The sequence below is a fragment of the Hevea brasiliensis genome, chromosome 5 (assembly GCF_030052815.1).
Source record: "Hevea brasiliensis isolate MT/VB/25A 57/8 chromosome 5, ASM3005281v1, whole genome shotgun sequence".
In the NCBI taxonomy this organism is placed as follows: domain Eukaryota; kingdom Viridiplantae; phylum Streptophyta; class Magnoliopsida; order Malpighiales; family Euphorbiaceae; genus Hevea; species Hevea brasiliensis.
In genome coordinates this window covers 17,272,463-17,286,264 of record NC_079497.1, presented here as the reverse complement: position 1 = coordinate 17,286,264, position 13,802 = coordinate 17,272,463, and the positions used below count along the sequence as shown (strand labels likewise).

Genomic DNA, 13,802 nt, shown 5'->3' with positions numbered 1-13,802 from the left:
ATTATGGAGTGCGGACCACATTATGCTCTACTGATCCAAGAGAGATGACACGTGCGTGTATAGTCCACGCCTCTTAACAATAATGTTAAAAATCCTTCACTTTCATTTGCAGACTCTCCAGGTGCCGTCTCCAAATCATTATTATACGGTTGATGAAACGTTGTCTGCTGTGAGTCAGTGATTCGATGGCTGTGATTTAGCTGTTATACAATTTAAAATGACAGGTATGTGATTTAATGGAACCCATGTGAAACTGGGATGTTCGATTAATCAAATTTGTCCAGACGCAAAACAAACCTCCAAACCGAAAGCAACGAAATGACGGAAGGTGGCGCATTTTAAGCGCTGAAATATAGCCTGCGCTTTCTCTTTGCAGTATTAATCCACCATTTTCCCTCTCTCTTTCTTCCTCTGCTCTAACTCTCTCTGTTTGTTTCTCTACTACCTTCGGTTTCTCTCTCTCTTTCTTGGCCAAGTAACTGTTGGTGGTGATGGTGGTGTTAGTGGTGGAGGAGGAGCAGCTGACTCATTCACATTCCACAGAAGGCGTCAGCATCAGGGATTGAATACCGAGAGATACATATATTTCTCTCTCTCCATTTCTCATTCGCCTGCTCCCTGTTCTCGCCCCCTGTCAGATCTCTCTTTCTTGAGATGTTACTGTTAACCTTGTTACTCTGTTCCCCCCTCCCTCTAGTCTAGTCTAATCTGTCATTTCCCTTCTGTCCGTTTCTCTCTCTAGGGTTTGGCTCCTTTAAGGCTTGACCTGGTTTTGTTTCATTTTATTTATCGTGTGTCGTTCATAGTCTCTCGTGCTGGAGATGCGTCGAAGAAGAACCTTGGTTTTAAGTACTTGATGAAAAATGTAAGCCTTTTCACTTCTTTCTGTGTGTGAAAAAGTAGTGTTGTTTTCCTGGCTAGAGTTGTGTTTTTCTTGCTATTGGGAGAATTTGTTTGTTTGTTTGTTCTCTGTTGTAGAATGTTTGGTTGCGGAGAAATTTTGGTCAAATATGTTAGCTTTTATTCTTATTGGTCTTTATTTATATGTATTTTTGGCTCAAATGAACTACCACAGTAGCTCCATTCTATACGAGGTTATAATTTTCAATACTCCACTTTTCTCATTACTTGTTTATTGTGCTTTTCTGGGAGTGTTAGTTATTGAAGATCTTGTGTTTATAATAAAATGATTAGAGATTCCTTTTGGTTATAGTCTTGGAAACCTTATTTTTAGAGCTGGGTTTAGCAGATGCTTCCTGATTTCAATTTTCTACTCTGGTGTAAATAATTTTCGTTGTCGTTTTTATTTCATAAAGTAACTTATTCAATTGATATCTTTTACGCATACGATTTCAAAAAAAATTGTGTTGCTGTTATCTTTTTATTGATTGTGATGGGGATCTAACCATTATTTTCTCCTCACATATTTTTTGCTGGTGACATCAAAATTTGAAAACCCCCATCCGAAAAAAAATCCCAAATGATTATTTGTGGTGTGCTATAGCATTGCAGTTTGGAGCATTATAAAATGGCTCTGATCTTGAAATTAATAACACTGGATGTCAAAATGAACAAGCTTTGAGAATCATACTCTCGTTCGCATATCGATTGTGGAATGCGATCAATCTTTTGGAATTTAACTCTGGACCTAATCATAATTAGTGCACCTAGTAAATTCTCATGGGGATGTATTTGTGAAATGAGTCCCTATTTCAGTGTTTAGAACTTAGGTTGGAGAAGTATGAGGGTACATTAAATATATCCCTAAATCCTATTAGAGTTTACATTATGATTAAAATTACACATTTGGTTCACATCTATTGGATCGCATAGTTGAATTGTTATCTGTGCATGAATTTGGTATGTTGTTAATTTCTGAAGCATTGGCCCATATGCTATGTTATTTCACTAAATATTGTTGATGCAGACGCTGATAGTTTTTTGCATAATGATTACCTAGTTTAGTCATTCCCTAGGGTGCAGCTATAATCAACACAAAGCTGTACCACTGCTTTCAGAACTGACTGAGATACTGTTGTATTGTCATTTTCTACCTTTGTATCAATCGGTGTTTAATGTTATACCATTGTTTCTTTGTAAACATCACTATTATCATAGGTTTGCCTTCATATTATTTTCTTTTCACGTTGGGAAATCTAAACATCAGTTGCTTAATCTGCTGTTGTTTGCAATTGCTTGTAGGTACCTTATTTTGTGGTGTTATAAGGTAAATCCCATCTTGCCACTTTTGTGGTTTTACTAAATATAGAAGCAGAAAGGTTTTAGTGTCTTGGATCTGTATTTTTTTCCTGATTGGTTCTGTCAACTTGGATTGAGCACATAAGTCTAATCAAATCTTTGTTAGTAAACTTGTTTGCGTGTTTATGGCCATTTTAATTAGGTTATATATATGTGTACCTGTGGGTACCTGTTTCCATTTGCCTTTTTTAAATATAACCAATATGGAACCAATTTTTTTGGTGCCTGTTTAGCTTGTGTGTCCATTTTTTGCTATTCCTGCCTCCCTTTTGTTTCGCTGGCTTGTATCTTTGCAGTGGAATCTTCAATTCAATAGAGTAATTAGTAGTGCTATTTCTTTGTTAAAGCAAACTGATGTTTTGGCCTGACAATTTTCAGATACATTATGAAGAATTTAAGGCAATGGGCAGTGGCATTTGCACCTGGAAATGAAGGAGAGGCAGCGTTGGAGAGCTGAAGAGGACGCATTGTTACGTGCATATGTTAAACAATATGGTCCAAAAGAGTGGAACCTTGTGTCACAGCGCATGAACACAACCCTAAACAGGGATGCCAAATCCTGCTTAGAAAGGTGGAAGAACTACCTCAAGCCTGGTATAAAGAAAGGATCCCTTACTGAAGAAGAGCAGCGTCTTGTTATCCGACTTCAAGCCAAACACGGTAACAAATGGAAGAAAATCGCGGCTGAAGTTCCAGGCCGAACTGCTAAGAGACTTGGAAAGTGGTGGGAAGTGTTCAAGGAGAAGCAGCAAAGAGAGCAGAAGGAAAACAACAAGACAGTAGAACCAATTGACGAGGGAAAATACGATAGGATTCTAGAGACTTTTGCGGAAAAGCTAGTGAAAGAACGCCCTACTCCAGCATTTGTCATGGCCACTTCCAATGGGGGCTTTCTTCATACTGATCCCCCTCCTGCACCAACTCTGCTTCCCCCCTGGCTTTCCACTTCCAACAGCACATCAGCTGTCAGGCCACCCTCCCCTTCTGTAACACTAAGCCTCTCACCTTCAACAGTTGCTGCACCGCCTCCTTCAATCCCCTGGCTGCAGCCTGAGAGAGGACAGGAGAACACTGCTTTTGTTTTAGGAAGTTTGCCACCCCATGGATCAGTCCCTGGTGAGAATTTGATGGTATCTGAGTTGATGGAGTGTTGCAGAGAGTTGGAAGAAGGGCATCGTGCATGGGCTGCACATAAGAAGGAAGCTGCCTGGAGGCTAAAAAGGGTAGAGTTGCAGCTGGAGTCAGAGAAGTCATGCCGGAGGAGGGAGAAAATGGAAGAGATAGAGTCAAAGATCAAGGCTCTTAGGGAAGAGCAGAAGGCCTCTCTTGACAGAATTGAAGCAGAATACAGGGAACAGCTAGCTGAATTGAGAAGAGATGCTGAAACCAAGGAGCAGAAATTAGCTGAGCAATGGGCTGCAAAGCATTTGCGTCTTTCCAAGTTTCTTGAACAAATGGTGTGCAGGCCAAGGCTTGCAGAGCACAATGGCCGATAAGAAATCTATGTATCTGGTCGAAATAGGTTTAAGGGGTGGCTTGCTGGTTTCGTAAGGGAAGCTTGCTTTTAGGATGATTTCTATTAATGGATGTCTACTTACGTTTAATGTCTGCTTATGGCTTGGACTGGGTGAATGTAAGGTATGGTTAGCTTAACATTCTATATGTGGCATTCTCTTTTGCAGAAATATATCATAATTTTATTCCAACTGTTGACCTGCGCCTTAATTGAAAAAGAAGGGATGATCTTGTTCATTGATTGTAGGAAATATTCATGTCTGCTTTCACTGCCTGGTGGATGATACCATTTGCTGTTTGGATGCATTGGGTTTAGCTCATGAATTGAGAGTTGGATTGTTGCAGCTAATGCGTAGAAAAAATTTGGTTTAGATTCACGTATGTAACATGCGTTGCAGGTCCATGGCGAATTGGACTAGAACATGTTTGGGTTGCGGCTTGCTTTGATTCACAAAACATAATACAGAGAGTAGGAATGCGATAGCTACTCCATGGAAATGATAACCATTCTTTTGCCATGTGTGGGATTCATATTCCACAAGTATAATGACTACTACACATCTAAAAATTTCAATCACTCGAATACACTCAAAAGTGTTCTTCCTACCCTGAGGAGAACTTTAGTATAGTTTACTTTTGATGCCCCGTCTTCGCACCACTAATACGGCAGTTTCGATGCCCTGTTTACTTTTACCTTTACTATTCCATGAAACCTTCATAAATTTTCTTCATACCTTGTCACACCCACCCGTTAAATGCATAACCCTCTTTTCAATTATGGATCTACCGTAGACATCAATGGTCTAACCATTAAGATTTACACAGAAGAAATAACCCTGGAATTAGACTACAAGAATCAGTCCGTCAGCAGAGAAATTTTCTTGTATCACCTCAGGGGGAAAATTTCTATCTACGAAACAACCCCCCAACTGCCCATGTAAGGAATATATATAGAAGCAAATCTGTTCCCGGGCTTTCATGTTGAAGTACAAGCTGTAACATCACACACTTTTTTCTTGTTCACTTTTGCGGTTTTGCTCATTGAAGGGACAAGAGGCGACTTGAGAAGGGAACCCTCATGGGCTATAAGTAATGCTCTACTCATTCTAAAGAAAATTACTTCCTTACTTTAAAGCTTATAATCGTTTAAATATGACCTATTTAAAAGATTTCTTTTTTCTATTTATACATCCAAATTTTAAAATTCCACAAAAATTATACAAGAAAATTTATTTTTTATTTTTCATTTTAAATTAATTACTCATTTAAAGTAAAATATAATTTAATTTTTCAAAAAATTAATTTAAAATATAATTTTTGAGAACATTTATAAATTATAAATAAATTATAATTTTAAATAATATATTGTTAAAATAAATTATGTTAGATCATATGAAAATAAAGTATTTTGTGTAACTTTTTTTTCTTGAAAGTCATGTTGAAAAATTGTAATAATTATTTATTTATTGAAAAATATTACCATAATTTTTTTTTATAAAATTATAGATCATAATATTAAAAATTTAAGAATTTAATAAAACATATTATTTCTTGTATGTTTTTTCCTATTTGAAAAGGCACATTATTATATAATTAACTCTTTTGAGTATTTTATATTTAAATAATTATAATTATAAAAAATTAATATTTTATAAAATATATAATTATTTAAATATAAAGTAACTAATAATTAGTTAAATATAAATTTTTTTTATAAACTATTCTGTCAATAAAACAAAATTTCAGTGGCTAAATCAGAATTAACTAAAAATTTAACAGCAAGTACTAACCTATTAACATGATTAAATTTCAAGAATTAAATTATTTCTCATAATAAATATAAATTGAGTTGTGATTTTTGGTATATTTCAAAAACTAATTTATAATTCACTTTTATTTTAATTTTAAAAATTAAATAATTAAAATGAAATAACTTCCAAAATGGAGTAATGATTTAAGTCTTTTATCTTCGTTCTTTGTTTAATTAGTTTTAAGTTTTTTGATCTTTTATTGAAAGAAAAAAAAAAAAAGAAATTTCTTATACTAATAATTCATCCATTCTATGTGAGAAATTTCTTATAGACTCGCCAATTTTCCGTCTGTCAGCGGCTAGAATTGAAAATTTCCCTTGGAAATGTTGGTTTGAGATAGCTGACCCAAAAAGCTAACGCGATTTTGACGTTTCATTAACCAACTTTGGTCATGATTTAAAAAGGATGTAATTACTCAATCATTCAATTTTGAAGTTAACAGAGTCTCTGTGTAGGGAGGAATGACAGAGTTCAGCATCTCAGTCGCCTAGGCTCAAGGCTCACAGCCTTTTGGGGTTGGTCTTTGAGGTCCTGGTGTCTTGCATGGTCTCTTACATTTCTTGGTCTTTGAAAGTCCTCGGAGTTGCCTGCTATGCTTGGGGAGGTACTTCTCCTGGTCAGTGGCTGTTCTCTGCTTGATTGTCCCTGCCATGGGTTTTAGGGAGTTCAGGCTCTTGGGCCTTTTTGAGTTATGATCTGTGTTTTTCATTGGTTGTATGCCATTCAAGCTTGTTGTATCCTTTGGTTTTGAGCTTAACCCATGTAATGTTTCCCACACATGAAATACCTTTATATTTCCATAAATAAATAAAATTGGAATTTAGGTCAACCTGCGATGGAGACGCAATACTAAGGATGGAAGAAATGAAACCCGCCACATACACAAACTCTCCCCAAATTCAAATTTCGTCTCCACTTCAACGTCTGTTTGTGCTTTTAGAAATATGCCACTCACAGTCACACCCACGTGCACTCCCGCCCATTGCTTCTGGGGGCAAGTTCGTATTTCTATCCTCCACTAAAATGTCAAAGTGAAAGCGAGAGTGCTTGCTGGAAGCGCGGAGTTCAGGGGTCCTAGCATGCGAAAAAAGGCCACAACTGGAAATGCCACATCAGACTATCTGTCCTTTTAGAGGACAGGTGTCGTACGTTTATAGGTAGATGGAAAACTCTATCGTGTCTTAATTTATTAGAGACAAACCTTCGCCATCGATCGCCGACGATGTGGATGGTATTAGATGGACGGCTCTGATTTATATTTTCACCTGAGAAGGCTTTTTTTTATCCTTATTTTTTCTCCATTTTATTTTCAACGGACCACTGTGCTCTCGTCACTCGGTCTTGCGCTTCTTTCAACTTCTCTCTCTCTCTCTCTCTGTTTCTCTCAGTGTGGAAGCTGGGGTTTCATGAAGGTACGCGTTTTGCTTTTCTTTTCTTCACTGTGATTGGATCAGTTTCTAGCTCTCTTGAAACTCTAATCATACTTAGTTGACCTTCATGTTATATTCATTAGTGGTTTTTCTTAGAAACATTATTTGATAGCAATTTGCTTTTATTCTTTTCTGATTATTTTAATTTTGTTTTTGCAAAATACGTTGAATTTAGCCAGCGAATCTGTTGTTTCTTCTTTCTGTTAATTGAATGAAACGCTTGAATTGAAGGTTGATGGTTGTTTATTTATTTATTTATTTTTGAGGTTCCTTTTCTCTATTTTAATGTCTGTCATGGTTGAATTGATTTGTGTTTTTAGAAAACAAGAAATGCAAGTTGTTATGAAATTGAGCTGTTTTTGAAAAGGAATTGATTCATTGAGGAGTTGTGGATGTGTTTTTTGAGATTTGCTCTAGATTTCTCACAAGTAGATTATTATGGACCCCGCTTAAGAGGTTTTCGAGTTCATTGAATGGAACCCAACTGGGAAATCGACCTTTATCTGTTCTGTCCAATCAGAGCCGTGTTTCTGGACAAAGATTTGATAATACTTTTATAGATCATAATTTTATGGAGTTCCCTTACCTTCCACCTGATCCAAAGTCAAGTAAAGTAACCACAAATACTAATGAGGTTCATGAAGAGGATTCCCAGAAGATTGTGACTTTTCTGATGCAGTTTTGAGATACGTAAGCCAGATGCTTATGGAAGAAGATATGGAGGATAAGACTTGTATGCTTCAAGATTCCTTAGATCTTCAAGCCGCTGAGAAATCATTTTATGAGGTTCTAGGCAAGAAGTACCCTCCTTCACCAGAGCCAAACCACGCTTCTACCTGTCAAAATAGTGAGAACCCATATTACAGTTTCACCAGTAACTGCAGTGATGATAACCATGGTGGTAGTTATTTAGATGATAACACGTGTATTCAGAATTTGAGATATTACGATTCCTTTCAACAACAAACTCTTCGTGTTTCTAGTATGTCGCAATCATCATATAGCTCTTCCAATAGTGTAATCACTAGCATGGATGGGCTGGTGGACTCTCCAAGCAGTAGTTTTCAAATCTCTGATTGGAAGAATGAGAGTCAATCTATTTCACAGTTTATGAAGGGGGTTGAAGAGGCTAGCAAATTTCTTCCCAATGGTGATGTCTTTTTTCGTAATATTGAGGTCAACAGGTTCTTATCTAGGAGCCAAAGGCAAGGATTAGTGAGGTTACAATCAAGGAAGAGAGAAAGGATGAAGAAGAGTACTCACTTAGCGGGCCAAGAGGAAGGAAGAACCTTCACAGGCAAGATGGAGATATAGAAGAAGAGAGGAGTAGCAAGCAACCAGCTGTTTATGCTGAATCTGACATGGAACCACACGTGTTTGATAGATTGTTACTTTATCGTGCTGGGAAGGCTGGGAAGATCTCAAGGATCTTTGTGAGGCATTCAAGAATGCAGCAATAAAAAATGACCAGAATCAGAATGTGCAATCAAAGGGATCCAGTGGCAGAAAGGGTCAACGCAAGAAACTCAATGGGAGAAAGAATGTGGTGGATTTGAGAACCCTTTTGATTAATTGTGCACAAGCTGTGGCAGCTGATGATTGTAGGAGGGCAAATGAATTGCTAAAGCAGGTTAGGCAGCATTCATCTCCTTTTGGGGATGGGAATCAGAGATTGGCTCATTGCTTTGCTAATGGTCTTGAGTCACGCTTGGCAGGTACTGGCAGCCAGATTTACAAAGGCCTTGTTAGCAAGAGAACATCTGCTACCAATATCTTGAAAGCGTACCATCTCTATCTTGCTGCATGCCCTTTCTTAAAGCTCTCTAATTTTGCTTCTAACAAGACAATAATGAATCTCTCAGCAAATTCAATGAGGCTTCATATCATAGATTTCGGTATCCTTTATGGTTTCCAGTGGCCCACCCTTATTCAGCGGCTTTCCTGGAGACCAGGTGGTCCTCCAAATGTTCGCATTACTGGAATAGATTTTCCCCAACCTGGTTTTCGGCCAGCAGAGCGAGTTGAGGAAACAGGGCGTCGCTTAGCGACTTATGCTAAGAAGTTCAACGTGCCATTTGAGTACAGTGCCATAGCAAAAAAATGGGAAACCATAAAACTTGAGGAACTCAAGATTGACAGGGAAGAAGTCATTGTTGTTACCTGTTTTTATCGGGCTAGGAACTTGCTTGATGAAACAGTAGCAGTGGACAGTCAAAAAGACATTGTTCTTCAATTAGTAAGGAAGATTAATCCTGATATTTTCATCCATGCAATTACCAATGGGGCCTACAGTGCCCCGTTCTTTGTTACGCGGTTTAGAGAGGCTCTTTTTCACTTCTCTTCATTGTTTGATATGCTTGACACTATTGTGCCCCGTGAGCATCAGGAAAGGATGCTGATTGAGAAAGAGATCATTGGCAGAGAGGCCTTAAATGTTGTGGCTTGCGAGGGCTGGGAAAGAGTGGAAAGGCCAGAAACTTACAAGCAGTGGCAGGTCCGTACCTTGAGGGCTGGGTTTGTGCAGTTGTCTTTTGATAGAGAGATTGTGAAGCGAGCAACTGATAAAGTGAGGACGCTTTACCACAAAGATTTCCTAATTGATGAGGATGGCCGGTGGCTATTGCAAGGATGGAAGGGACGAATTATTTATACCCTTTCCGTCTGGAGACCAACATAGGAATCTTGAACACCTACTTATCTGTCCTTGTGGTTTTCCTCTCGCCTGTAAGGTGTTCTGAAATAGACAATTTATTGTCTAGGGAGTTGCTGTGATCCCATTTTGTCTTTCTATTTCAATGCTTAGTGTCGTATTCATTATACAAGTGATTATCCACTGACTTGACAGGCAAATCTAGAAGGGGGTTTTAATTTTCAACTGGTACATTGACTGCCAAGAACTGTAATAGGAAAATGAAGATTTAACCAATTCACTTGTTGAAGAATTCCAGGAGGGGTGCATATTTATCAGACATGTTTGTATTTTCACTGAAGTATTCAACTATAATAAAGAAATCCGCAACCCTGAAATTCTGTGAGATGCACATAATGATGTTTCTAATTTGAATCTTTGATGAAGCTCTCATAGTGAAATTGAAAATTTGGCAAGATGAGTTGTTGTAAAATTATTTGCAATTGCACATAAAATGTTGACCTATTAAAGTGAGGAAGAAAGAAGAAGCTTTTGGCATTATTTCTTGATTCTTCTCCTGTAGTATCACTGTTTAGTACACTGCACCAATAATACATGAGCCCCTATTAGATGTCTCTCTGAGCAGTAAGCACCACAAACTGAGCTATCTTCTCAAATAATGCTTCTGTTCTCAACAAATTGAGGAGTCTGCCATCATGGACATGATTTCAAATTTTTTACTTGAGGCTTGAGCTGAGATACTATCATTTTTTTTTATTTGAGATTAATGGCATGTTGCCTTGTTATAATTATGAGAATGAAATCCTTGAAATTTTTAAGTAGATATTTTAAAAGTGATTTATTTATAGTGCTTCGTTGGTGCCTTTTGTGCTTACACTACGAAAGGAAGCGGAATTGGAGAACCGGTCGCCCACATTGAAATATTAAATTGTTCATAATTCACTATTTAATAATTAATAAAATTATCTTTAAACCTATAAAATTGTAAATTTAAATTTAAATTTTTCAAATACTTATATTATCGAATTTCAATAAAATAAATTATAATAATTTTTAATTAAATTTGAAATTAGTTTAATTTAAAAATAATAATTATATAATTGTAATAGATGATATATATTCTACTAACCATCAATTAATTTTCCAAACAAATCATCAATTAATTATATATTTATTTAAACTGTAAATTTTGTCTTATGAAATTAAAGAAATTAGAAAAATTTTATATATAATGTGAAAAAAAGAAAGAAGTTATTTTCCTTTTCTTTAAAAATGACAGTTTTCTCTGATTCATTTTCCTTAATATTTTAAATATTAAAAAATATAAAAAAATTTTATTGAAATAAATGGAATCTAAATATATATTTTTTGCATATTAATATTATTTTAAAAATAGGATCTTAAGCTTTTAATAAATTAAAATAAATATTAAAGTTTACAAATGAATTTTTCAAAATTAAATTTTAACATGATTTTCAAAAAATCTCATATAAATTTTTTTCAAATGATCCAATATAATATATTTTGACAATACATAACCACACATATTCCATTTAAAGTTATATTACATTTAAATTAATTATTTAAAAAATATTATTATTTATTTAATATTTAAAAAATAATCATTTAAATTTAAAAAGAGTAATTACTTAAATATAAAATTTAAATGTAAAAATTATTTTATTAATAAAATAAAATTTTAAAAAGTAAATTATTTTAAATTAAAAAACAATTAACTGCATAACTAATTAGTAACAGAATTTAAAATAATAATAATAAAAAAGGTATATCACTTGCTCAGCTGATACGGCCAAGTGGCTGCTCCTGAGTCAAGTGCAAGTAGATCACACGTTTGCCGCTCCATTTGCTTCGGACTCCACTGATTGCAATTGCCACCATACCTAAGCGTATTGGATGAAGGAAACACACATAATACCTTTTGCTTTTGGCTCCCAACTGTGGCTTCTCTAGTTTTTACATTTATATCACTTTAAGAAAACTAATCAATAAAAAATATTAAAAAAAAGTTAAATTACTTTTTCAAATTTTAACTCTATATTTTATGTTAACAATAAATAGTAAACAAAATAAAAATAATATAATTTAAATACTTTTATAATATTATAATTTTTTTTAAAAAGAATTAGTATACTTCAAATACTAAAAATAATTTATTTCACTTTTTTTTTTAAGAAAATGTTAGTATTTTATAATTTATATTTAAAACATAAATTTAACTTTAAATTGATGTCAAATGGATCGAATGTAATTGAAAAAAAATTTAACTTTGGTACTTTTTACCATTCTAGTATTGACCTTTAAACCTTATCAACAGAATTGGAACAATTTAATACCGGTAAAGCTATTGGCTGAGGTGATTAATGCAAATGCACAAGGACAAGCACAGCTTGGCTTTATGCAGAACACCTACCAAATCATTTAGTTTGGAGAGCATTTTGTCAAAACTGAGAGAAATTTTTTTAAAAAAATTACGTTTTCTATGTGTTGAGAGAAATAATCCTCAAATCAGGGGAAAAATTGCCACATTAGATAAGCAAAGCACAAAACTGATAATATAGCCAGCGGAACCTAAAACCGACAATATTAGTGTCAGTAAACAATTGGGGGAAAAAAAAATGCAACAGTGGAGAATCTCCGCTACAACATTAAAAAATGACTATTTATGTAGAATATACTGACACTTTAACTATTGGTATGCGAAATTGGCATGGGAATCTATCGGCTTGATGGGGACATGCCAACTTTATAACTATTGGTGTATGCATTGTTATTAAAGGCAGGAAACCTACCAAGGTGCTAAGGGTCCTAGAGTTTAGGTGCAATGTGAATCGAATCAAATTAAATTGAATTAAATTATAAAAATTAAATTATATATTTTAGAAATCGAATAGAATTAAAATGAATGAAAAATTAAATCGAACTGAATTGTTCTATTTCGGTTTGATTTAGTTCAAATTGATCGATTTTGAATTTTAATTAATTTTTTAATTTAAATTTGATTTTCAAGTTATTTGATCTAATTTTAACTTTGGTTTAAATATAATAACCATTAATCAATAAAATTAAACAATATATTTTCAAGTTATTTGATCTAATTTTAACTTTAGTTTAAACATAATAACCATTAATCAATAAAATTAAACAATATATATATATATAATTAAATATAATTTATAAATTCTCCATAAAAATAAATCAATTCAAAAATTAATTCGGTTCGATTTAGTTCGATTTGAATATATAAAATTAATATTCAGTTAAGTTCGGTTTGATTTAACTAATTTTTTCTGTTCAAAACCGAACTGAATCGAAATAATTAAAATTTTTATAATATGAAATCGAACCGAATTGATTGAATCTAATTGATTCGATTTGAACCGAAATCTGCTCACTCCTAGGCGTAAGGCGTGTGCTTGAGTGAGGGGAGCAAAAAAATAAAAAGAAATTAATAAAAATAATATTAATTATATATAAAAATATATGTAATATATTATTTATTTCATTATTTATTGTTAATTAAATAATATATCTGAGTAAAAATCATCATTAAAATGCATTATATAAATTTTATTTTTAATCAAATCTAATACTAAAATGATAATTTTAATTTTCTGTTGTATTATGATTTTAATTTAATAATACCTTATTAATCATAACTTAAAATAATTTAAATTTTATAAACTCATTAAGTATGTTACATTTATTTTTTGACTTATGTAAAATACGATTTTAAAAAATGAAAAACATGTAAATGGAAAAGAGCACCCAAAAAAACTCTAAATTAGATAAAGCCCAATAATCATTAGCCCATTTTAATCACCATTGGCCACATTAGAGATAGACGGCTGCTATACAACACAACCAAGTTTTATCATTGAAACAAAGGCAGCCAAAGTTGGCCAGGTACTTTTGCTTTTATTTCTTCTCTTCTTCTTTTTCTTCTTCTACTTCTTCTCAATGGCTGTCTTTGATAGGTAGGCTACTTTTTCTCCTCGTTCACCTTTTTTTTTTCTTTTTTTTTTTTCGGTCTTCTTCTTCCTTACCTCACATAGGCGTGCCTTGTGCCACGCAGCGCCTGAGTGAGGCCAAGCGCCTTTCCTAGGGCAAGGTGCAGGC

At 34.2% G+C, this 13,802-nt stretch overlaps 2 protein-coding genes across 3 annotated transcripts; both read left to right on the top strand.

The window, feature by feature from the left end:
- The first annotated feature begins 273 nt into the window (after positions 1-273).
- LOC110635958 (transcription factor AS1) lies at positions 274-3,965 on the top strand. Of its 2 annotated transcripts, XM_021785468.2 has the most exons (3): positions 274-865; positions 2,203-2,227; positions 2,638-3,965. In XM_021785468.2, exon 3 carries the CDS (start codon positions 2,688-2,690, stop codon positions 3,753-3,755), a length of 1,068 nt encoding a protein of 355 aa, XP_021641160.1. In that variant the 5' UTR covers positions 274-865; positions 2,203-2,227; positions 2,638-2,687; the 3' UTR covers positions 3,756-3,965. The 2 variants fall into 2 exon arrangements, with proteins under 2 accessions (XP_021641160.1, XP_021641159.1); XM_021785467.2 differs by lacking the exon at positions 2,203-2,227 and having other exon boundaries at positions 276-865.
- Positions 3,966-7,478: 3,513 nt separating this feature from the next.
- LOC131179923 (scarecrow-like protein 9) lies at positions 7,479-10,278 on the top strand. Its single transcript, XM_058147109.1, is given in 4 exon segments — positions 7,479-7,665; positions 7,668-8,210; positions 8,213-8,425; positions 8,428-10,278. Coding segments are annotated over 4 exon segments (2,100 nt in total). The 5' UTR covers positions 7,479-7,586; the 3' UTR covers positions 9,693-10,278.
- The last annotated feature ends 3,524 nt before the right edge of the window (positions 10,279-13,802 follow it).

Excerpts from the sequence above, each read along its gene's own strand:
- LOC110635958 (XM_021785468.2), top strand. The coding sequence starts at position 2,688 with ATGAAGGAGAGGCAGCGTTGGAGAGCTGAAGAGGACGCATTGTTACGT.